This window comes from Micropterus salmoides, unplaced genomic scaffold, assembly GCF_014851395.1.
Source record: "Micropterus salmoides isolate LMB-PRFRI ecotype aquatic unplaced genomic scaffold, ASM1485139v1 Ms_hic_scaffold_10, whole genome shotgun sequence".
NCBI classification, from domain to species: Eukaryota; Metazoa; Chordata; class Actinopteri; order Centrarchiformes; family Centrarchidae; genus Micropterus; species Micropterus salmoides.
In genome coordinates, this window is record NW_024040041.1 from 30797114 (window position 1) to 30820613 (window position 23500).

Consider the following 23500-nt stretch of genomic DNA (forward strand, 5'->3'; position numbering starts at 1 on the left):
GGGGCATGTTGGTCAGTAAAAGACTTCCATGAAGGATGCACTGGTGTATCTTCACTCATGGCTCCTCAGAGATCGCTCTTCAATCCTCAGAGCACGAATAAGAGCTTTGGGACGGTCTGCAAGATGGCGGAGCCGAACAACTTCCGGTTCAAGCGAGGAAACGATAAATAAGAGACTTGAGGAGTACCCTAGGAATGTGACTCTTGCAACTCGGTTCCTGGTGGCTCCAGCCTTAGTCCTCTCCTTGTGAAGCTCCCCCGAACTCTTGAATCAGCTTTGCTTGACAATCCCCTCAAGGCAGCGGTCATCCCTGTTTGTGCACCTTTTCCTACCACACTTTAACCTTCCAGTCGACTTTCCATGAACATGCTTTGATTCAGCACTCTGTGAACAGCCAGCCCTTTCAGCAACAACCTTCTGTGGATTACCCTCCTTGTGGAGGGGGGGGGTCAATGAGTGTCTTGTCCTGTGATTGTGCTTGTGTGTGCTGAACCAGACTAAAGGAGATTAAGGGCTCCTCTAATTTCAACATTCCTGTATTACATTCTTTAGTTTAATATTCTAATATTTTGAGATATGGATTTCTGATTTCCATGAGCTGTAAGTCGTAATCATCAAGATTAAAACAAACAAAAAAATGTATTTCACTTTATGCGTAATAAATCTAGAATATATGAAAGTTTCTTTTTTAAAAATGAACTGTTTCACTATATTCTGATTTTTTTAAATGCACCTGTACCTCAATGCATCTCAGTATTCATTCATTCAGTCTACTACCCGCCTATTACACCTTCCTCTCACCTGGCCAACTTCACCCAATCACCCACTGGCTTCCCATTACCTCTGATTAGTTCCAGCCCCATATAGACTGGGGCGACAGGGGCAGCATGCACCGGGACTCTGATAGACGTGCCAGAACATGACAGTCTCTGCCTTCAGTACCTGGAGAAGTTCAAATCTTCCCCAGGGGGGCTCCACACAGTTTCAGGAAGGGTCAGTGATAATGATTACATTAGTTATCAGAAAGAGATCGCATAGAATCTCCTAAGTGTGTGACTTGGTTAAAGAGAGTACAGAGATACAGTAGTTTTGGGGAATTTCTGTTTTCTGTTTTTCCCACTTTCCCAGAGTCAGAAACTAATAAATGTGTCAGGACAGATATTTTTATGTGTTCTGAAGTTATGTCAAACTCAATTGTTGAGTCTTTACAGAACCAAATAACATAATCATGATCCCTTAAAAAACTGAGTGAAACTAAGCAAGTGAACCAAAGCGGGATGGAGGGGTGACTTTTTCCAAGCTTTGTCTCAGGGAAGGTCCACAGTTTCAGACTTTGAAAGACCCTGCACTAAATGTGCACGATTGTGTATGTGAGAATGAACACAAAGAAATGCACAATTTCTAGAGAGAAATAAAAACTACTATAATGAAATAAAAAACAATTGTATGTTCTCGTTTTTCAAATCTCTACAATCAATTTGGCGAGTTAGCATGAGCCGTAGAGTCACAATGACGACATTTACAGGAAATAACAAGCTGCTTTATTAAAATGAAAAGAGTTGCACAGGCACCATTGAAACCTGAGTACAAATGGTTGGAATGAAGCTCTGAAGAGTTCCAAGTTGCCAAACCTGTTTCTTCTTCTTCGGTGTTTTAATAGTCTTCACTGTTATGCAGCTCATCTGCCACTGCTGCTAGCTGCGTCAGATGAGTGCTAAATTATCATTTTAACATCTTTCTTGCGGGCACCCAACAGTAAAAACATGAATTTGTGCTCTAATAAGGAAGGAAAGTCCTACAAGTGCAATGCTCACATCTGCATAAGAGCCTGAACTCATTGATCACTGTCCTGCTGGATGGCAGAAACCCAAAATCCCTCCCACACCTAAACAAATACATCCTCTGACTTTAAACGAAAGTACGGTGCAGGAAGTGAATATCCTCCCAAAGCCTGAAGGTCCTGATCAAGCGTGACTCGCAGCCTGCAGTCTTGGAAGAACCTGGAGAGGTGAGTGAACTAACACTTTATATGCATATGTCTCTCTGTATATGTATCATAATCAGCTTAATTGGCCAGGTATGTGTACACATACAAGGAATCTGACTCTGAGACAGTAGACAACAGTGTAATGGTCCAGAATGCAATGGGTGCTGAAAAAAAACCTGATTAACATGTTGCTTTATATCCATGCGGTAGGTAGATATGACGGTATACACATTAATTTGTGTTTGACAGTGATGATATCTTAATGTTAAAAGAACAAACAAAACCCATTGTGTATTTAAACAATGATATATATAATTTACAGGTACAGTGGATGCTGCAGGGTGAGTCCAATTTCATGAAGACAGAGAAAGTTCTGATCCAGCCATATCTTAAGATCTCTCAGGCAGTGAAACAAGGACTGTATTGAGGCTTTCATTGGATTTTACAGGCAAATAGATTTGTATATCATCTGCAAAAAGCAACATTGTCAAAATATGTCCGCGGTTTACTGGCTGATGAACCACTTTCTGTGGATGGCGGCTGAGTTTACACACATAAAACAACAACCCCCTATGGCGGACTTGTAGGCTAGATGGTGATATTTGGTTTGGGTTGAAATAAGTTCATTATGTGACATAAGTCATGTATGTATTGTTTTGTAACTTACAACACAACTTTGACTTTTGGTTTTAGAAGGCGGATGGGTTACACTGGAGTTCATTGAAAGCCCAGGGCGTCTCATGCAGACGCTGAAGGGTGAATCAAATACCGACAGGCTTTCTGAAAGTGCCGGTATTTGACGCCCTGGGATGAGAATGGATGGAATGATATGCTGGTGGAATAGTTGATGTGTTATATGTTGTAAAAAACCTCTGTGCAATATTTTTGCATCTGACGAGCCTTCAAACTCTTGGATATAGTATTCAAACATGCCCCTATAAACACAGCCTGTTTCTGATCATTTTTACTAGGTAAAGCAACGGCAGAGCCACAAGCGTGACTGGAGACTCACACTCACTTTCGATAAAGGTAGGCTGACAGACTGCATTCTAGGCTTAGCTAAACATATCCAGAACTTAATGTTCGACTATAAAAGACTTAATGTTGTTTATGTAGTTGTATCATTTATTAATTTCTAGTTCTGGTGTTGTTTTATTTGCAGTGATGTTTAGTTTATTTGCAAGGAAACCTTCCACTAACAAACTTCTCTCTCGTACAGTGCAACCAGCATGCAGTACCAGTGGGTTGAAGATGACTTTAAGTTGGTGTCTGGGGTACGTCAAGTGGGCCTCCCTGAGCCAGTAAATGATAAAAAGTACATCATGTACCATGGAACCACGAGGCAGAATGCTTACCTTATCCAGGCCACAGGTTTTCGACAGTCTTCAGGCGGGTTGCTCGGCCGCGGCGTCTACCTCAGCAGAGACCTGCAGAAAGCTCGCCGCTTTCCCCTTAATCACCCTGAGTTTGACAAGGTCGTCATTAAGGTCGTGGTCAACGTGGGGAAAGTGATCACTATTAATTATCAAGACCATCCACGTCAGAAGACCTGGCATGACTCTACATACGGCCCGGCGTACGACACCGCCTGGGTGCCACCCAAGTGTGGAATGGTGGAGAGCGGTTTGGAGGAGGATTGTGTCTGGGATCCCCATCGAATCAAGATCATAAGGATCATCGGACCACAACTAGTCCAAGCCTCCTATGTATATGATGCATGGGGCTACGCACATGCTATGTGTGTATTTTTACAGATAATATCATCAATACTATCAATGAGGAGATGGAGTTAGTTAGGCTACGTTCAGACTGCAGGCCAATGTGACCCAAATCCGATTCTTTTGCCCATATGTGACTCAGATCTTTATGACAGTGTGAACAGGTGAAGTCACGTGGAATCTGATCTTTTCCAGTTCGAAATTGGGCCACGTCCATATGTGGTCCAAATCCGATACAGATCTGATAAATGCGGAAACAATTTAAAATGAGCATTAAGGCCTGCAGTCTGAACAGGCCTTAGTCTGATGGAAAGTTTAGGTGTCTGACTCAACTGTGAGCTTCCTGACTGATAAAAGCAGATTGATCCTATTTTTTTTCCAGATGTAAACAATCACCCTTTTGAACCTGAAACCATTATCATTCTGGTTGAATGGGGGATCTGGCTTGTTTGTATTTCTTTAAACCAATCACAGTTTCAGAGACGGTGAAAGCGGTAGCATGCAGATAGTGTTATGTCTGACAATACTGGCAGACATAGGAAAACTAGGATTTGGACCCAAGATGCAGACATTCGAATGGAGCAGATAAAATGTACAGTGTTTATTTGATCAAAAAAACAAAACTACAGGTAACTGGTAACAAACTGACAAGGACAAACAGAACCATGCAGACTATAAAACAAAAGAATGGCAGGATAATTGAATACAAGTGGGCAAGTGTGAAGAATCAACTAGAGAACACAAAGACAGGAAACAAAGCTGACAGCACACACTAGGAAGGACACACAAAATTAAACAGGAAAAAACTCGGCTGGTGGCAGGCTTATGCTGGTTTCACAAACAACGCTAAGCAAGCGTTGGACACAGTGCGTGCTAAGCTAGGCTGAACACATCCAGAACGGAAAATGGACCTTAGATATTTTTACATGTAGTTGTATCAATTTTTCCTCTGAATTGTTTTATTTGCAGTAATGTTTAGTTTCTTCACATGGAAACTACAGTAATAAACTTCTCTCTCCTACAGTGCGTCCAGCATGCAGTACCACTGGCCTCAAGATGACTTTGATTTGCCCTATGGGGTAAATCGACTGGACCTCCCTGAGCCAGTTAGTGATAAAAAGTACATCATGTACCACGGCACCACCAGGCAGAACGCTCAGGCCATCCAGGCCACAGGATTTAAGCAGTCTGCAAACGGGATGCTCGGCCGCGGCGTCTACCTCAGCAGAGACCTGCAGAAAGCTCGCCGCTATCCCATTGGTCACCCTGAGTATGACAAGGTCGTCATTAAGGTTGTGGTCAATGTGGGAAAAGTGATCACTATTAATTATCAAAACCATCCACGTCAGAAGACTTGGCATGACTCCAGATATGGCCCAGTGTTCGACACCGCCTGGGTGCCACCCGAGTGTGGAATGGTGAACAGCGGTTTGGAGGAGAACTGTGTCTGGGATCCAGAGCAAATCGAGATTATTAATACCATCAAACCACGTCCAGTCCGAGCTTCCTATGGATACAGTGCACAGGGCTACATGTGAGCTCCAAGCGCTTTTATCCATTTTATTTTGTATGTTCAAATGTTTTTTTTTTTATATGTTTTGATAAAAAGACATACTGATATTGCCCTTTACGCACAGAGATGTCATCAAATTAAACTTTTCACAATATTACGTACTGTTGATTTTGAAAGACCTGCTGCCGGCGCCACGAAGCAAGTTCAACATATCCAGGATCTCTCTTTGTGATCTGGCTTCACTAAACCTAACAATCATGATCGGGATGAGCTGTCACACGAAGTTGGTTATCAACTCAGTAAGTCAACCCAGTCATGATTGCGTTAACATAAAAGGCAGCAGATGACCAATCACAACTTTACTGGCAGCAGAGTGGCATATTTTACAAAGAATGCGTGAACTGTAATATTAGCAGCAGCTTATATTATAGCTGACACATGCAGGAAGAAGATAACACATGCAGGAAGAAGATATCTAAGCTAACAGGCAGAGCCTATAATAGGAATGTGTGGTTTGAGTTGGAATAACCACTTATTCAGTGCCGGAGGCTTTTAATATGGAAACGTAGACACGCTGAAAGAATAAGGTAACAGTTTTCCCACACGCCTTATTTAGCGTTATTCTTCAGCTCGGCTGTGTGTCTGCGTTTCCACATTGAAAGCCTCCAGCATGAATAAGTAGTTGTTCCAACTCACTTTTAAAAAATTCTCTTTTAATTAAGTTAATTAACACACTTAAAAGTGTTCCAGACATTTTCCTAAAATCCATTCACGCCATAAAATGTGCTCAAATAATGGTACCAATAATGACCTATAATGTAAGATCGCTACTAACCTAAAATAAACACATTCATATCAAACTTAATTTCAATAGGCCTACCAAACTATATGCTCATAATATTCAGCCTCATGTAACAAAATTAAACCCATTTATTCTTACAGCTGCGACTGTGTGAATATGTAACTGCAATAAGCTCAAAACCTGCTTCGGGATACAGGCCCCTGAATTCTCCTCAATCTTGCTTTGAGACATGTTCCCTTTGAACTGACTAAGAGTTTTGGCACAAAGGGGTGAGCCGTGACCCGTCATTACTTGCAAAGACTGAGCCTTTGGTGGATTTCCTATCCAATCATAACAATTTATCTGTTTATATTTAATCTGCTTATTGTGAAGCCATCCAAAAAGGTGTTACTTGAATATTCTGCGGGGCGGGGGTCCTCCCACAGAAGATTTTTAGCATTAAATTTAATTTCCTGCATTCTGTAGACATTTCCTGCACCAATTTATGGTGGGAATGTCTTCACAATATAAAAATATAATATAATATAATACAGTAATCAGTAGCTTTATTATTTAGGCCACCATAGCTCTTTTGCTCCTTCAGGTGCCTGTGCCTGCACTACGCAGGGTACTGCAGCTGATGGCAAACGTAGCAAACGGTATGGCAGATTACCAGTCCAGCCATGGACTTTGCAGACAGCTGCAGGTGGAAAATGAAACCAGTATCTATTCTCAGTTCTCCCACATCAAAGCACACATTATTGACTAGCACTCAGTAAGCTGTGATTAACTGTAAGAGACACAGACACCAAAGTTTAAACAGCACTTGAAGGAAGCTCAACTGTGTGATTAACCATTTCATGTTTTTAGTTTTACTTTACTAATCTGTTCAATCATCCTTGAAGTAAAGTTGTAAGGTAGAGGAGTGAAGGAAGGAGTGTTGTCTTTTTATTATTCATCATTTACCAGACTTGCATTTCCATAAAGGACTGGAATCATATAGGCCTACCATTAGCCTATGTTACATGGGATTTTTTAAATAGGCCTATGTTTATTCAGCTGTAACCTGACAAGGACAAAATTCTGGAGGCAGTAACTGAAGATGAAAATGTGAATCAAACAGAAAAGACAGTTGTCACACATGCAAAGTTACAGTCCAACCCAATAGCATATTTAGGGGATTTGCCATTGAAAATGTGTCTGGGTTCAAACTGGTTGTAGATTTTTAGGTGTCTATCTAACATTAAAAAATATTATTCATTTTGCATTAAATGAAATCGTAACTAAAAACTCACTTTTAAACTAGGCTTAATTTAGTCGTTTCAGCTGCAGCACCATCATCCTCACTCACATCATCTCCAACATGACAACTATGATAGGAACGATCCATCAGTAACTTACACAAATGATGGTGGTACATATTAGTTTGCACCTTTATATTTTATTCTGAGCTGAGGAAGAGTCCATGACATGTAGAAATTGATGTCTCTGTCCTTACATTTATGGAAGATTGATCATAAAAGCAGTCATGTCAAAGATCATGTTTGGGTAACGAACTAATATCTGTTTCCAAAAATGTCTTCAAATGAATGTGCTCTGAAATCAACTGTACGAATGAGGAAATTAAACTGTGTGGCAGAAAGGTGCTTCAGGCTCTGCAGGAAGGGAGGATTAGTAAAACTCCTCCCATGCAGGTTAGAATCACAGCATAAGTTGCTGGACTTACTCATCTGGGGTTTATCTGATCTCAGTCTGTGAAACAGATAACCCAGAGTTTCCCTCATCTCAGGCTTAACAACCTCAGAGTTTACATTTATCCTGCTTTCTAAAATGGGGCCTTGAAATCTATTGAGTAGTCTGCAACACTCTTAGACCCTTGCTGACCAATGTACATGAGGAGGGAGGAGAGGAAAGTCCCATAACTCCCATAATTACATCAGTCGCAACAACTGTTTCCTCTTGATGCCTGATTAATTTTTTCCACTGTCATACAGCTTATCTGCCAAGTGAGCCTCTGGGCAAATAAGGGAGTTTAAGAAAGTCCCTTTTTGCTAAAAAGAGAAAGCAAAACAAGACAGCATGCTAAAGTTTACCGTCCAAACATCTACAGTATGTTTGCTTAATTCTCCTGTTAGTGCCCTTGACCAAGGCACTGGATTGGAACTGGATCTGGGCTGCACAGTCGCTGCCCAATAATGCTTTTAAATGAAGGGTTAAATGAAGAGAACTCATTTCACTAGACATGCTGTGACAAACACAAAGAGACACACACTGGCTCAAAGAGATGCACGATGCAAACTCTCTACAGTAACACAAAAACAACCAAAAAGATACAAAACAATTTTAAAAAATTTAAAATGGGGGTGGACACTGTAAAGTTACCAAGTGGCCACATTTACAGGAAACATGCTTGTGCTGAAAAAGATAACAGGTGCATAATGAAAATAGATATGGGAGGAGTGAAGGGTTTTCCCCGTCACCCCGTCAAGTAAAAGACAGACGAAAGTGAACTCCCAGCCTGCAGTCTTGGTGGGACCTGGAAAGAGGTAGGTGAACACACACAGTCTGTGTTTTTACATAAAATATTATCAGTATAAAGAGAGATGAATTTAGTTAGTCTGATAAAAAGTGTGCGCTTAAACCGTCAGGGGAATATGTTGAGTCTGTTTCCACTAGGAGCTTCCTGACAGATAAAAGCTGATTAAATGTAATAGTTTTTTTTCACCCTTTGAAACTGTGTTTGATCCCAGAAAGAAGCTGCAGCCAAACTGTTATTTTATCAGAAGCTAAGCTATTATAAAAATTTATCCGCACATGTTTAAATAAATTATGAGCAGTAAACAATTTAATAGGGTAAAGGGGCTGGACCCAAACCCAGACAGAATAGGGAGATAATGTACAGTTCAATCATTTGAGCTTCCGTAAAATAAGATGTTCCTTTATTTAAATTGACAGCAGTGGGAGAATGTAGAGCTAAGTTAGAAAAATAATAAAATTCAATTAGTTAGAATCCATAATCAACACAACAAGTAGAATCAGGATCAAATATATAAAAATACATATCATGTACACATCAAAATAGAGTCTTATCGGCAGAAATAGGAGATTTTGGAGTCTGATGGCAGATGACACTAATGAGCCTCTGCCATACACGCAGATACAGGCAGGCAGGTAATTTGGCTGGCTGGCAACAAACAGGCAACAGGTAGACAGGTGGATATAAGTCTAGATCATAGAAAGCCAACAAGCCAGTGACCAACCAGGACCATGACGAAAGTCAGAGGGCATCTGTTAGAGAGCTAGAGGATGGCAGATCTGGGGAGTCAGAAAGTGACAGAGAGCAAACTGTAACTGTAACTGTTGGAAAACTGTGAAGCAATCCATTTAACACAACCTTCTGTAAATATATGCACAGCAGAAAAACACAATTTTTTTGTTTTATTTTTTATTTATTTTAATAGTTTTATAGTAAAAACATGGTCGGTTTCATTTAATTTACCCGTTAAAGGAGTTTTTTAGGAGTGTTTTCTTCTCTGAATCGAGGTTCTAAGAATAGAGAGTGTCTGTAAAGCCCCCTGAGGCAAATGATTTGTGATTATGGGCGGTATAAATAAATTTTATCTTAGATTAAGAAGAGCCTACAGCAAGCAGCTCTATGAGGCTGTACTTAGACACCCCTGTGCTTTGGGGTAAATGCTAACATTGGTATGCTAACATGCTCACAATGAACAATGTTAATATACTGATGTTTAGCAGATATAAGCCTTAATGTTAACCATTAGGGACCCACCCTATACTTCAGTAATTTAGCATGTTAGCATGCTATCATTCACTAGTTAACACTTAAAGAGGTGGTATTATGCTCATTTTCAGGTTCAAAATCTGATTTAGGGGTTGTACCAGAACAGGTTTATGTGGTTTATTTTCAAAAAACACCATATTTTTTGTCATACTGCACATTGCTGCAGCTCCTCTTTTCACCCTGTGTTGAAGGCTTCGTTTTAGCTATGGAGTGATACATCTTGTCTCTAAATGATCTTTGTTGGGAGTTGCACATGGGCAGTTCCTAGTTAAGGACTACTAGCCAATCAGAAACAGAGAAGGGCAGGTCCTTGAAAAGCCTGTGCAAACAGCTTTCATTCAGCTGCTACTCGGTTGATAGGAACTACTTTTCCTTCCGCCTGTCAAAGTCATGCTTGCGCTACGGCTCTGTGACGGAGCTTCTTTGAAGTGAGCCACTGCAGCCCTTTACATTTCCCGTGATTGAATACTGGCTATTGTCCAGTCTTTGTGCTAATAGGCTAAACATCCAGAACTTTGAATGGACGTTAAATACTGTACTGTTGTTGCATAGTTTCTTAATTTTCTGGTCTCCTTTGTGATTTGTTTTATTTGCAGTGATGTTTAGTTTCTTCACACGGAGTCCTTCTGAAATCTTTACACTTACAATCCTCTTTCCTACAGTGATACTGACACCAACATGAGCCGGCAGTACAGAGGTCAAAAATATATAATGTACCATGGGACCACCAGGGAGGCCGCTAAAGCCATCAAGTCCAAAGGTTTTAATCGGTCTGCAGACGGGATGCTCGGCCGCGGCGTCTACCTCAGCCGAGACCAGGAGAACGCTAGCCGCTATCCCATTGGTCACCCTGAGTCTGACAGGGTCGTCATTATGGTTGAGGTCAAAGTGGGGAAAGTGAAAAGGATTGATTACGAAGGCCATCCACTTCAGTATACCTGGCGTGACTATGGCTACGACACCGCCTGGGTGCCACCCGGGTGTGGAATGGTGGCGAACGGTTCAGAGGAAGATTGTGTCTGGGATCCCGATCGCATCAAGTACATTAAAACATTACATAGCAGGTACTGTATAAGCCCTACTGTTAACCATTAGGGTCCCACCCTGTACTATCCTTGTTTAGCATGTTAGCATACTAACATTCACTAGTTAGCACTGAAGATAAAGTACATGCTGATGTGAATGTCATTCATTTTGAGGGTATTTAGTCAGAAACCAAAGTGTTGGCCAAGTTACATTTTTGACCTGATAATGGTGCTGAAAGTCAGAGGATCAACAAAGTTATTGAAATTCATCCCTAGGGAGGCAAAAATATGTGTATCAATTGTAATGGAAATCCATATAAGTAGTTGTTGAGACTTTTGACGGCGCTGTGGCTCAGGAGGTAAACCGGGTTGCCTGTTGATCGAAAGATTGGCGGTCAAATCCCCGGCTCCTCCGGGCTGCATGTCGAAGTGTCCTTGGGCAAGATACGGAACCCCGAATTGCCCCTGGTGGCTGTTCAGCCAGTGTATGAATGTGTCTGAGTGTTAGTTTCTGTTTGAGCACTTAGGCTCAGTGGATGAATGTGTGTGAATGGTGAATGCAGATGTAGTGTAAAAAGCACTTTGAGTGGTCGTAAAGCATTTCCATTTCACCAGATCAGTGAACATTTGGAGCCGATCGTGGCACTAGAACAATTTTCAGGGGATCATCAAGGACAAACTTATGGTGACACTAGAGGAAAAGCATTTTGTGTTGGTGGCCCGGTAAAAAAGTTGAACCTCGCTATGTGACTTTTTTTTCACTTTTGACGGAGCTACGCAGACAGGTTTCCTCTGCCTCTCCCGGTCTTTGTGCTAAGCTAGGCTAAACATCCAGAACTTTACATGGACCTTAAACATTGTAGTATGTTGCTCAGTTATTTATATATTGCTCCTTTTTCTTACAGTGATATTGGCATCAACTTGAACCAGGGGTACAGAGGTCAAAAATACATCATGTACCATGGGACCACCAGGGAGGCTGCTAAAGCCATCAAGTACGAAGGTTTTCGTCAGTCTGCAGGCGGGATGCTCTGCCGCGGCGTCTACTTCAGCCGAGACCAGGAGAAAGCTAGCCGCTATCCCCATAATCACCCTGAGTATGACAAGGTCGTCATTATGGTTGAGGTCAACGTGGGGAGAGTGAAAAAGATCGATTATCAAGGCCATCCACTTCAGTATACCTGGTACTGCAACGGCTATGACAGCGCCTGGGTGCCACCTGACTGTGGAATGGTGAAGAGTGGTTTGGAGGAGGATTGTGTCTGGGATCCCAGTCGCATCAAGTACATTAAAACCATACAACTACACAAAGATGAATATAGATGAGAGCAGTTGGTATGAAAGTGTGAGCACTAAATTGAAAAAAACTATTGCCACTGAGCCTAAAAGCTGCATTGCATTTTGATAGATAAGAAAGATAAGATATACTTTTATTGCCACTGAAGGGACACTTTTATTGGAATCTCTCTACGTTCTGTTGCACATCAAACAATACAAATACCCTTTTTATGATTTTCTATTACTTCTACATCATTGGTGTTCTTCCCATTGTCCAATCAGATCACAATAGATGAGGACAAACTAGTGGTGGCTTTTGCTGGATACCTGGAGCTGTATGATTTAACCATCAGTTGTTTCCATGACTTGATAAGAAAACAGCAGGCCTGGAGGAAAATTAGTGTGGTACTTCAGAAATTTTCATTATTTTATTACTTCATCATTATTTGTGCTCTGAGGAGTGAGGAGGAATCTCTGAGGAGCCAGGAGCCACAAGCGGGGATACATGAGAGCCAGCCTTTACTGAAGTATTTTACCTGCTGATGTCTCCGTATTGGATATCAGTTATGGACATTGGCGGTGTGACAGACAGTGTTGGGCAGTAACGTGTTACAGCGACGGTGTTGTTAGTAATCCAAGTAACGCTGCGTCACCAGAATGCACCATCCTTGACGTGAATGCAACTGCGAGGCAGGTCAGCTGCAGTTCAAGTCAAGAAGCCGGACCTTATGTTGTTCAAGTCACCTTTAAAAAGATAAAGGAAGAATGGGGAACGAGAGAGAGAGGCGTTCTTTCTACAGCTGGAAGTAGGCCTATAGTGCCATTATTGTGTCACAGTTTAACAAAGAACATTGTCATCAGCTGTAAACTTTGTGCAACCAGCAAAAAGCTTTCAACCGCGGACAATCTAATGTATTGAAGTATCTTCTAAAGCAGCACAGCAACGTGAAACTTGTAGAAAGACACTGCAGTGATGCATCCACTCGGCAGGAGAGACTGGTGTTAGTCGATGTTCTGTTATGAATATGCTATTAGGTAAAAAGTCGGGGGAGACTGCTTTGTTTTTTATTTTGTTAAAAAGTGAATACATACACTGCTTCTCCACCGTCTCAGTCGCTGTAACTGATATGACCTACATAATACACTGCCACTGCAACAAAACAGAGGAAGACCCATCCACCGACACAGTGAAGTTACTTACTGCGGTCTAACTGTTATAAACTGTGACAACGATCTCATTATAATAATCATTCTAGCTCACTAACCGTTTCGTTATCATCCAGTACATTTGGCCGTGCTCCCATTGCTGAGCCTCCGGTGAAAGATATACAGATAGTAAAGTTAGTTACTGAAAAGCAGACAGGCGAGCTAACGCCGAAGTAGCACGTCGGCTAAATGCTGTAATTGTAAAGTTATGTATCCAGTTCAACCTCAAGCTCAGGGACGTGCACAGGAATTTTGAAGGGCAGTTGCTCTGACCTGAAAAAAGGCACCCCCCCCCCCCCCAAAAAAAAAACAAACAAAAAAACATGGGCTATATGAAGGACTGAGAAAAAAACATTTTTTATTAAAAAATATACAAAAAGTAAAAACACTTAAATACAGCACTCAATAACCTAAACTACTATTAATAACAAAACAGAAAACATGACTCGAGTCATGAAAAAGAGTTCCTTATATTATTGTTTATCGTTTTTTTTAAACATTATTATTTTTTATTTTTTTTCCTTTTTTTTTTTATTTGAAAATAAATAATCTAGATTGAATTGACAGATGGGGAAAACTCGCTTCTAATAAAATATTAAATAAAAAAACGCTTAGATTTCGGAAAAAAATACAATCCTTTTTAACCTTTTGGCTTCCCGTACATTCAGTTGCGCTTCTAGCTCGTATTCACTTCTGTTGGTACGTATCACGTATGGTAACTGGGCAAAACTACGCATGATTTGTTGTAGTATGATTGCATAAAGGAAGGAAACAGGAATTCCGGTAGGGAACAGAATCGACTGACGTGCAGGCAGCGCTGCAGCAGTGCAGCCACTTAAACAGAGTTTGCTCTTCCCCTACTGACTTTCACTTTCGGTGCCCGAATGGAAGTGAATGAGGCTTTGCGATCGCGATTATTTTTGTTATTTTATTTTTTTTTCTCGGAAGGGCAACTTGAGTCAGGAAAGGCAAACGGGCAGTTGCCCGGGCAACCAGAGCAACCCCCCTGTGCACGTCCCTGCTCAAGCTGATAAAAATATTACTGTAACGTTGCAGTAGGAGTTTACCTGAGTTTCCAGCATGTTGTGTGAAGCTGTCTCCCTGTCTCTCTATAGCCGCTGTCACTATTTTTCTGGCAGTACTGAGCCAATATGCGGCTCGCTGCGCTGAATGAAAAGTACGGAGCCGGTGTTGATCTGCCTCTGAGTGGGGAAAGTAACAGAGCCTGAACATGTGTGGAGAAAAGCCACAGCCTGCATGCCGGTGTTTCCGTGTTTATTGCCGGATTTCCGTATGAAAGCGGTTGTGTTTCGGATTATCACAAGTTCAAGCGAGCACGCGTACGAGAACACGCCTGGTTGCAATTTTAGAACCGCACCGCTAGTGGCTGCTGAAAACTCCCCAATGCCCCTTGGAAGATCACAGAAGTAAAAATGCAACTACAAAAAGATTACTTTGTTAAGCAAAAATGTTTTTAATTATTATTTAATTAATGATTGTTTAATTTTTTTAAGGGAATTGTTTGGGTTATTATATGTTGATCTGTCAATGATTCTGAAAGTGAAAATAATGCATTTAAGTTGAAGTCTAAATAAATACCAATATTAAGGCAAACCTACTTAAATTCTCACAATTTTTTTTGGGGGGGGGGATAGGGCCCCACATTAGCTCTTGAAACAGGCCCCTAAATTCTTAAGGCCCCCACTGGTTATTGATTGGATGCTGCAGCTGATCGGACTGACCTAAAACATCACGGCCTCACTGGAGTTTAATAGCAGAGTTAAGACAGATAGTAGATTATATTTGATTTGTTTTCTGATTCACCATCTAGTGAAGAATCTGTTATTTTCCCCCAATAACTTTTTACTATGGAGACAATTAAAGTCAGAGAGCGGCAGAGTCTGTCATCAAGAAACACTTTGTTCATAATTTATCACCATTTCCATTTAGTCAGATGTGAGGCTGATCATTCCTGAGCTTCGGCTTTGATATGAGTTACATCATTTAGCGTAATAACTCAAATGACACTGTTGAATATTTTTATTTTAAAGATATATGCCTAGCCTGATTAGGATATGATTAGCATGTTTATGAGAATAATGTTTAAAGTCTTTTTTGAAAGATACACTGACCTTTGAGGTACAGTTCACTCACTCAGCCCTATTACACTCTCATGATGCCACCTTCATATTTTGTAGGCAGACACAGACTTCAACACACACACACAAACACACACACACACAGCCAGCAAGGCCGGAGGGGAAGTTAGGCCGACGACCATGATTCAAAATTAATTAGACATCCAAAACGAGAGACAATGAGGCCTTATTGAATTTTCACATAAAGTTGATAACACCTGGAGTCAAACTCCATAGGAGTGAACTAAGATTTATAAACATAGAAGGCCCGGGTAAGGACGAACAGATAAGGGAAGAAGAACACACAGGGGCCCTTGTGAGGAGGCTGCAACTCTGAAGGTCAGCATGTGATGTGTTAATGTTGACCAACTGTGTGACGGTTTCATGCACAAACAGTTCTGCTAATATTATGATGATATTTATTTCTGATGCCGCATTTCAGTGTATTTCTTTAGGAGGTGTTCATATTTCTTTAGAAGTGGTGTAGAGTTGTATACACTATTATTTTATTAATATTGCACATGTGTGGAGATGAAGGTGGAGGTGGGTCTGACCCTAAGACCCACAAGAGGAGGAGCGAAACAGGACATATCAATCACTGTAATGCAGAGCTAGATGAGTTTGCTCCCTGGGACCAGCTCAGATACACGTGTATTTTTATTTTCACTTGTTTAAAATTATCACTAAACTTGAGTTGATTTGAATTCACTGGAGTCATTGTCTCATTGAAAGATACCATTACAAGTGAAAGACTACTGTTCATCTAAGACTTAAGTTAAGTATTATAATTAAGTTACATCCAAGAGAATTGAGTGTGAGAGTGGAGGCCCATGAATCCTCTGACCCAGTCTAGGGGTTTTTTCCTCTGACAACACCATGATCATATTTTATTGATTCATTTTGCACAACAGGAAGTAATCCAACTCGATAAAGGCCGAGACTGTACACTGTATTGATAAAGTCATTTTGTGCTTATTCGGATTAAACAAATTGATGCTCAAAGTCCTCACAGACGAACATGACATGACTTGTTTTTGTAAATTGGCATACAAGCTTCTGCTGTTTTAATTAATTAATGGTTTTCAGTCTTGATTGAGCTATTAAACTGTTCAACAGTTGCTGTTGAGGAAGAAGTTGTTTTCAGGATCAGCATCATTTTTCCTTTTCCTGTGAGTGATGTTCGGTGTATTGGAAGGTGTCCAGCTCCAGATTTATTATTTATTGTGATGAAAAATCCTTTGCAGTAACTGACTTGCTCCAGTAATTGTTTCATTTGTGATTAGTGTCACAATGAAGTTACCAATTCAAGTTGGAGATGACATGTTTTGATGTTCTGGACTGGGGACAGATGATCTGTTTTTCATGACATTGACAGGCAAAATACGCCCTTTCTTTCGCTGCTGTCAGATCCAGCATCAGTTTCTTCCTTTTTATTCTGACAACATCAGTGAAATCCTTGTTTTGAATATTTTGGATCCTTTCAGGCTCTTTTCACCACTGTTGGCCTCGTTCTCCTCCAGGTTTGCCCGTGGGGTGGGCTCTCTGCTTCAAACCTCCCGCTGCAGTTGTAACTTTTCCGCCAGCACTTTCTTTACTGTCTCCTCCATTTCGGCCCAGGTCTCTCCTTGTTACTCCTGTATCTTGTCAAAAACCAGAATATTATGCCTGGATTGTCCCTCCAGAAAAAAATGTTGGACTGCATGGCGTTGCAGCGTTCAGCTTGTTTTGGTGTCCATTTTAATGTCGTCCACGTTTTCTGTATAAATTACAATTTGCTTTTATATCTTGCTCTCTGTGGAGTCTAAAATGATTTTAACAAAGCCTTTGAAGTTGTGGTGTTGTTGTTCTAATAGTTTATTACCTATTATTTGGAATGCAGAGAACAAATTTCACCAGACATTGTTCTGTGTATGAATGTGTATGTGACCAACACAAAAAGACACACACTGGCACAAAGAGTTGCAAAAGTACCACAAGATGCAAACTGTCTACAGAGAGACAAATCTAGTAAGAATCAAAAACATATGGAGGAGGCGAGTGCAAAGTCAGCACGACTCAAAGTCACACCGGCAACATTTAGAGGAAACAGGATGCAGGTTTAAATTTAGTGCAGTGACAGGAATTCCCAGTTGCCAAACCAGTATCCTTGTAAAGAAAGACAGAAAGTGAAAGATAGATGCACTGTTGTGGAATTTCTTACCAAAAGTCCAAAGTGAACATTGACAGCCAGCAGTCTTGGAGAGAACTGGAAAGAGGTACGTGAACACACAGTCTGCATTTTTACATAAAATATTATCAATATGAGGAGATTAATTCAGTTTGTCTGATAGGAAGTGTGCTCTTAAACTGTCTGTGGAAAATGCTGAAGCCGACTCAACTGTGAGCTTCCTGATTCATGGTGTTTCAACAATCACACTTTGGACCCGTGTTTAATCTCACTGAGAAGCTGCAGCAATTTTGATGAGGTAATTGCCAAGAGTTGGGTTTGCTGAGGCAACTGGGTTGGACCCAAATGCAAACAGAACAGGTAGATAATCTTCAGTTACATAAGAAAAGATAAGATGTTCCCATATGGGGAAATTCAAATTGGCACGGCAGCACTGGGGAATGTAGTGCAGTTAAAATAAGTAGAATCAGGATGAAAAACATAAAATACACACATTATGTCCAAATCAAAATGGAGTTATCAGCAAAGGTGGGAGATTGTGGGTGGTTTTGTGTTGTGGAGTCTGATGGCACTAATGAGCCTCTGCCAGACATGTAGATAAAGGCTCGCTGGCAACAAACAGGCAACAGGTAGACAGGTGGTTATAAGTCAAGATAATAGAAAGCCAGCAAGCCAGTGACCAACCAGGAACGTAACAAACAGGGTGACCCAACCATGGGAAAGAGAAGTGACTGGAGTAGGCACAGGTAACTACGGGGCTGATTAGGACTGAGAACAGGTGTTGTAGTCAGGTGATAGAGAAAGAAGGGAAAGCCCGAGGGCATCTGGTGCTGGAGAGGTAGAGGCAGGTCTGGGGAGTCAGAAAAGGACAAAGAGCAAACTGTGACTGTTGGAAAACTGTGAAGCAATCCATTTAACAGAACCTTCTGTAAATATATGCACAGCAGAAAAACACAATTTATTTACTGACATGGGATAGTTTTATAATAAAAACATGGACGGTTTCATTTAATTTTCCAGTTAAAGGAGTTTTTTGGAAGATTTTTCTTTTCTGAATCGAGGTTCTAAGGATAGAGAGTGTCTGTAAAGCCCCCTGACTCAGGGACGTGCACAGGAATTTTGAAGGGCAGTTGCTCTGACCTGAAAAAAGGCACCCCCCCCCCCCCCCCAAAAAAAAAACAAACAAAAAAACATGGGCTATATGAAGGACTGAGAAAAAAACATTTTTTTATTAAAAAATATACAAAAAGTAAAAACACTTAAATACAGCACTCAATAACCTAAACTACTATTAATAACAAAACAGAAAAACATGACTCGAGTCATGAAAAAAGAGTTCCTTATATTATTGTTTATCGTTTTTTTTAAACATTATTATTTTTTATTTTTTTCCTTTTTTTTTTTATTTGAAAATAAATAATCTAGATTGAATTGACAGATGGGGAAAACTCGCTTCTAATAAAATATTAAATAAAAAAACGCTTAGATTTCGGAAAAAAAATACAATCCTTTTTTAACCTTTTGGCTTCCCGTACATTCAGTTGCGCTTCTAGCTCGTATTCACTTCTGTTGGTACGTATCACGTATGGTAACTGGGCAAAACTACGCATGATTTGTTGTAGTATGATTGCATAAAGGAAGGAAACAGGAATTCCGGTAGGGAACAGAATCGACTGACGTGCAGGCAGCGCTGCAGCAGTGCAGCCACTTAAACAGAGTTTGCTCTTCCCCTACTGACTTTCACTTTCGGTGCCCGAATGGAAGTGAATGAGGCTTTGCGATCGCGATTATTTTTTTATTTTATTTTTTTTCTCGGAAGGGCGACTTGAGTCAGGAAAGGCAAACGGGCAGTTGCCCGGGCAACCAGAGCAACCCCCCTGTGCACGTCCCTGCCCCTGAGGCAAATGATTTGTGATTATGGGCGGCATAAAGTACATTTACTTGACTTGACTGGATAGTTAAAAGTTTCCACTTCACCTCACTTGGATATTTTACCTTAGATTAGGAAGAGCCCACAGCAAGCAGCTCTGTGAGGCTGTGAGGCTGTACTTAGACACAGCTGTGCTTTGGGGAAATTCTAACATCACACAATGAACAATGTTAATATACTGATGTTTAGCAGGTATAAGCTCTCGTTGTATTTATTAGCATGTTAGCATGCTAACATTCACTGGTTAGCATTAAAGATAAAGTACAGCAGAAGCTGATGGGATGGTCATTAGTTTTGAAAATATTAGTCAGAAACAAAAGTATTGAACAAACTACATTTCTGACCTGATGGTGGTGCTGAAAGTCAGAGGATTACCCTATAGACGTTTCACCAGATGAGTAAACATACATTTGTCCAGTCTTTGTGCTAAACTCGGCTAAACATCCAGAACTTTAAATGGACCTTAAATACTGAAGCATCTTGTTGTATAGTTTCTTAATTGTGTAGTCTCATTCCTGGATTATTTTATTTGCAGTGATGTTTAGTCTCTTCACATGGAGTCCTTCTGACGTCTTTACACTAATACTGCTTTTTCCTGCAGTGCTACTGACACCAGTATGAACCAGGGGTACAGAGGTCAAAAATATATCATGTACCATGGGACCACCAGAACGGGCGCTGAAGTTATCAAGTCCAAAGGTTTTCAACAGTCTGGAGACGGGATGCTCGGCCGCGGCGTCTATCTCAGCCGAGACCTGAAGAAAGCTAGCCGCTATCCCATTGGTCACCCTGAGTCTGACAAGGTCGTCGTCATGGTTGAGGTTCATGTGGGGAAAGTGAAAAGGATCGATTATCATGGCCATCCGCTTCAGAAGACCTGGCATGACGAAGGCTATGACACCGCCTGGGTGCCACCCAGGTGTGGATTGGGGAAGAGCGGTGACAAGGATTGTGTCTGGGATCCCAAAAGAATCAAGTACATTAAAACCATAAAACAACAACCAGACGCCTGTTGTTTAATTTAGCTGTAAGTGTTTTGGGCATTTTAGGTGCCCGACATCATTTGTGTTTTTTCCCAGTCAGATGACAATAGTGTACGATTTTACATTGTTACTATGACTTGATCAGGAAACAGCTGGCCTAATTGAGATTTTGGAAAAGTTATATATTTATAATTTAATCATGATTTGTCCACGAGTGAGGAGAGCCTTCACGGAAGTCTTTTACTGGCGGACACACCTCCGTATTGGATATCAGTTACTAACATTGGCGGCCTTAGCTGTGTTTCACCTGCTTTCTGATCATGAAGCCTAATGTTACTCTGCAGCTCTGTGGTTTATGAGTTCAGACTGGAGTCTCTGTTAAAGGATAATACAAGGATGTTGTCACTTGTGAAAATAGGGCCCAGGTTTAAAAATACTGAAAGTGTCCTTCATACTAACAGAGACAGAGAGACGCTCGTCTCCGCTCTGAAACGTCTGTATCCTCGCTGCGCTGCATTATTAGAGACTATGATGAACTTGTCGTTGGGTCACGTCGCTCTCTCTTCCACGCTCTGCCTCTGCCTCTTCATCTTCTTCAGTTTAGTTCCTGTTCTTGACTAAGCTGCATGAATGTGATTCATGTTGTGGCATAAACAAAAACAAGGCTGTTTTGCTAAATTGAATGTTTTACTTTATTGTTAATGATTTATAAAAATTAAATCCACTTTTACTGGAGTCGGGGGGCTTGAACGTTTTTCGGCTTCTAACGGGGGGAGTGACAGAAACATTTTAAGAACCACTGTAGCTGCTGCAGTATATTGGTGTTTGCTGTCTGCTGTGGTGTAAAATGTTTAAAACTCTTGTAAAAGTTATTCTGGCCCTTCAAATTAATACAAAAAGTCAGTATATAGACTGACCTCTCTGTGTCCCTGTGTGAGGAAGACCACAGCTTTCACTCTCTGCAGTGATTCTCTGTCATCATTTATGTTATAATATTCTAACCAGCATTAAATGAAGGTATAGATCGCAGCATTAAATTACTGTTTTTGTTTTATTGTACACAGATGTTTTCTAAAATTAGGTCATCATGGTGTGAATTTGTGCTCGTCCTTTTAAAGGTCACAGAAACAAAAATGTTTTCTCTGTTGATCAAAAATGTCAGTTTTTAATCAAATGAACTGTTTGGGTTATTTCTATGTTGTGCTGTAAATAATTAACACAAACCAGATTAAATCCTTACTTCTTTTTTTATTTTGTGTTTTGTCTTGAAATGAGCTCCTAGACGCGTAATAAGGCCACTGCTGGCTATTGATTGGACAGTTCAATTTTCCTTTAGTTTGTTTTCATAATCTGTTATTTTTACTTTTTACATCATTTATGGTCATTTCCATTCAGCTACACGTGAGGCTGATAATTCCGTCCATGATCATATTCTGGGTTATCCAATTAATGAATTCCCAAGAAGAATATAAATAAATCCAAATGCTAAAACTACGAATGAATAATATAAACACATTCTGCCAGTAGATTAAAATTCAGCAAACCACTGTGAGCTTTAAGTCGGGCCTCTGGAACCGACAACAGACCTCCGCCCCAGCATCTCAAGGTATGTGCCAACGGGACTAAAAGGCTTAAAAGTAATCAATATATAATCAATAAATTTTAAAGTCTATTTTAAAACATACTGTGAGCCAGTTTCATGAAGCTAAAACAGGATTGATGTGATTGCGTTTCTTTGCTCTGGTTAAAAGCCTGGCAGATATATTTATTGGGTCTTTTGGGCAAAGCCAGTAAAAAGGCTGTTGCGGTAATCCATTCTTAGATGGTAAAAACAGGTTTGCACGAGGTTTGTGTTCTCCAATATGCCTGATATGATCCGCCAGGGAACCAGCAGATGGCAGAATTTGCTTTTCCATTTGCTGGGTGACCAGCTCCTTTTTTTTGCAGGATGACAGGATTTTGTTTTGGCGGGGCTCTCAGATCACTGCTCCCTCCTGGATCTCCTCACAGTCACAGCCTGGAGCTTTGCTGTGTCGACCTGCAAACAGTTTTCTTGTCTACTTCCTCAGACCCTTTGTGCAATGAGTGAATAATCAGTGTTTTCTGGGGTTACAATTTATTTTCAACGTCGTTGTTGTTGTCACTTCATTTTCTGAGTTGCTGAAAATGTTATCCTTTCTTTTTTTAAATAATTGATGTACATTTTGAATTGCTATTCGGTATGACAAAGTAGATGTGTAAAGAACTCAGGAGAAGCTACGGTGGTTTCTCTCTTTGGGCTCCTGTAGAAACATGGCAGCTCTTCCATGTAGGACCCGCAGTGTATGCGGATAGAAATGTCTCATTCTAAGGTAATAAAAACATCATCATGTGAGGTCTTTATACATCACTGAAAACATATTTATATTAATATATATATATTATTTATATTCCATTTCTGTCAATAGGTCCTCCTAAATATTACACACTGGAACTTGAAGAAACAAAATCAGAGCATGACCCTTGATTTTTGTTTAGAAAGTCACACTCTGATTATAGAGCAGAACATCTTGGCGCGAAAGTGAAAACCGCCAAAGATCAGTTGTTCGTTTCATGCTCATAGCTCAGAGCGTGTTTGTTTGGGGATGAGTCACAGCCCTGACATTACACTCAGAAAAATGTGCAGTCCTGGCAAAGAGTCCACACACAATTTGAAAATAAGGAGGAATTTTGTATGAGACACTTTTAACTTTTAAGTAAACTGGATTCAAACGTAAGCATCAAGCATTAGGAGACAAAAGTGTTTTTGGCTGTCTGAATGACCTCACCTGCAGGGACGGCCAAAACTTCAACCAAAGAATGTTTTACACTCGGTTGTCGTGGAAAACTTGGGGTATCTCTTAAGACAAAATGCAGCTGAGTGCAATGCAAACAGACTTAACCAATAAATCATGATGTACATGGACATTGTGACTTAAATGTCCCTCAAGCTT

At 40.6% G+C, this 23500-nt stretch overlaps 1 protein-coding gene across 1 annotated transcript; it reads left to right on the forward strand.

Moving 5' to 3' along the window:
• The first annotated feature begins 1885 nt into the window (after nucleotides 1–1885).
• On the forward strand, nucleotides 1886–13612 carry LOC119917978. The gene is made up of 7 exons (XM_038738457.1): nucleotides 1886–2008; nucleotides 2959–3016; nucleotides 3207–3725; nucleotides 4730–5239; nucleotides 8465–8545; nucleotides 10464–10865; nucleotides 11732–13612. The coding sequence occupies exons 3-7, from the start codon at nucleotides 3217–3219 to the stop codon at nucleotides 12150–12152; spliced, it is 1923 nt and encodes a 640-aa protein (XP_038594385.1). The 5' UTR covers nucleotides 1886–2008; nucleotides 2959–3016; nucleotides 3207–3216; the 3' UTR covers nucleotides 12153–13612.
• The last annotated feature ends 9888 nt before the right edge of the window (nucleotides 13613–23500 follow it).

What these genes read in the sequence shown, in the direction of transcription:
- LOC119917978 (XM_038738457.1), top strand. Translation starts at nt 3,217, where the DNA reads ATGCAGTACCAGTGGGTTGAAGATGACTTTAAGTTGGTGTCTGGGGTA. An exon ending in TTGGTGGGACCTGGAAAGAG is followed by an intron (nt 8,546 to 10,463) that starts GTAGGTGAACAC and finishes TCTTTCCTACAG; the next exon opens with TGATACTGACACCAACATGA. An exon ending in ATTAAAACATTACATAGCAG is followed by an intron (nt 10,866 to 11,731) that starts GTACTGTATAAG and finishes TTTTTCTTACAG; the next exon opens with TGATATTGGCATCAACTTGA.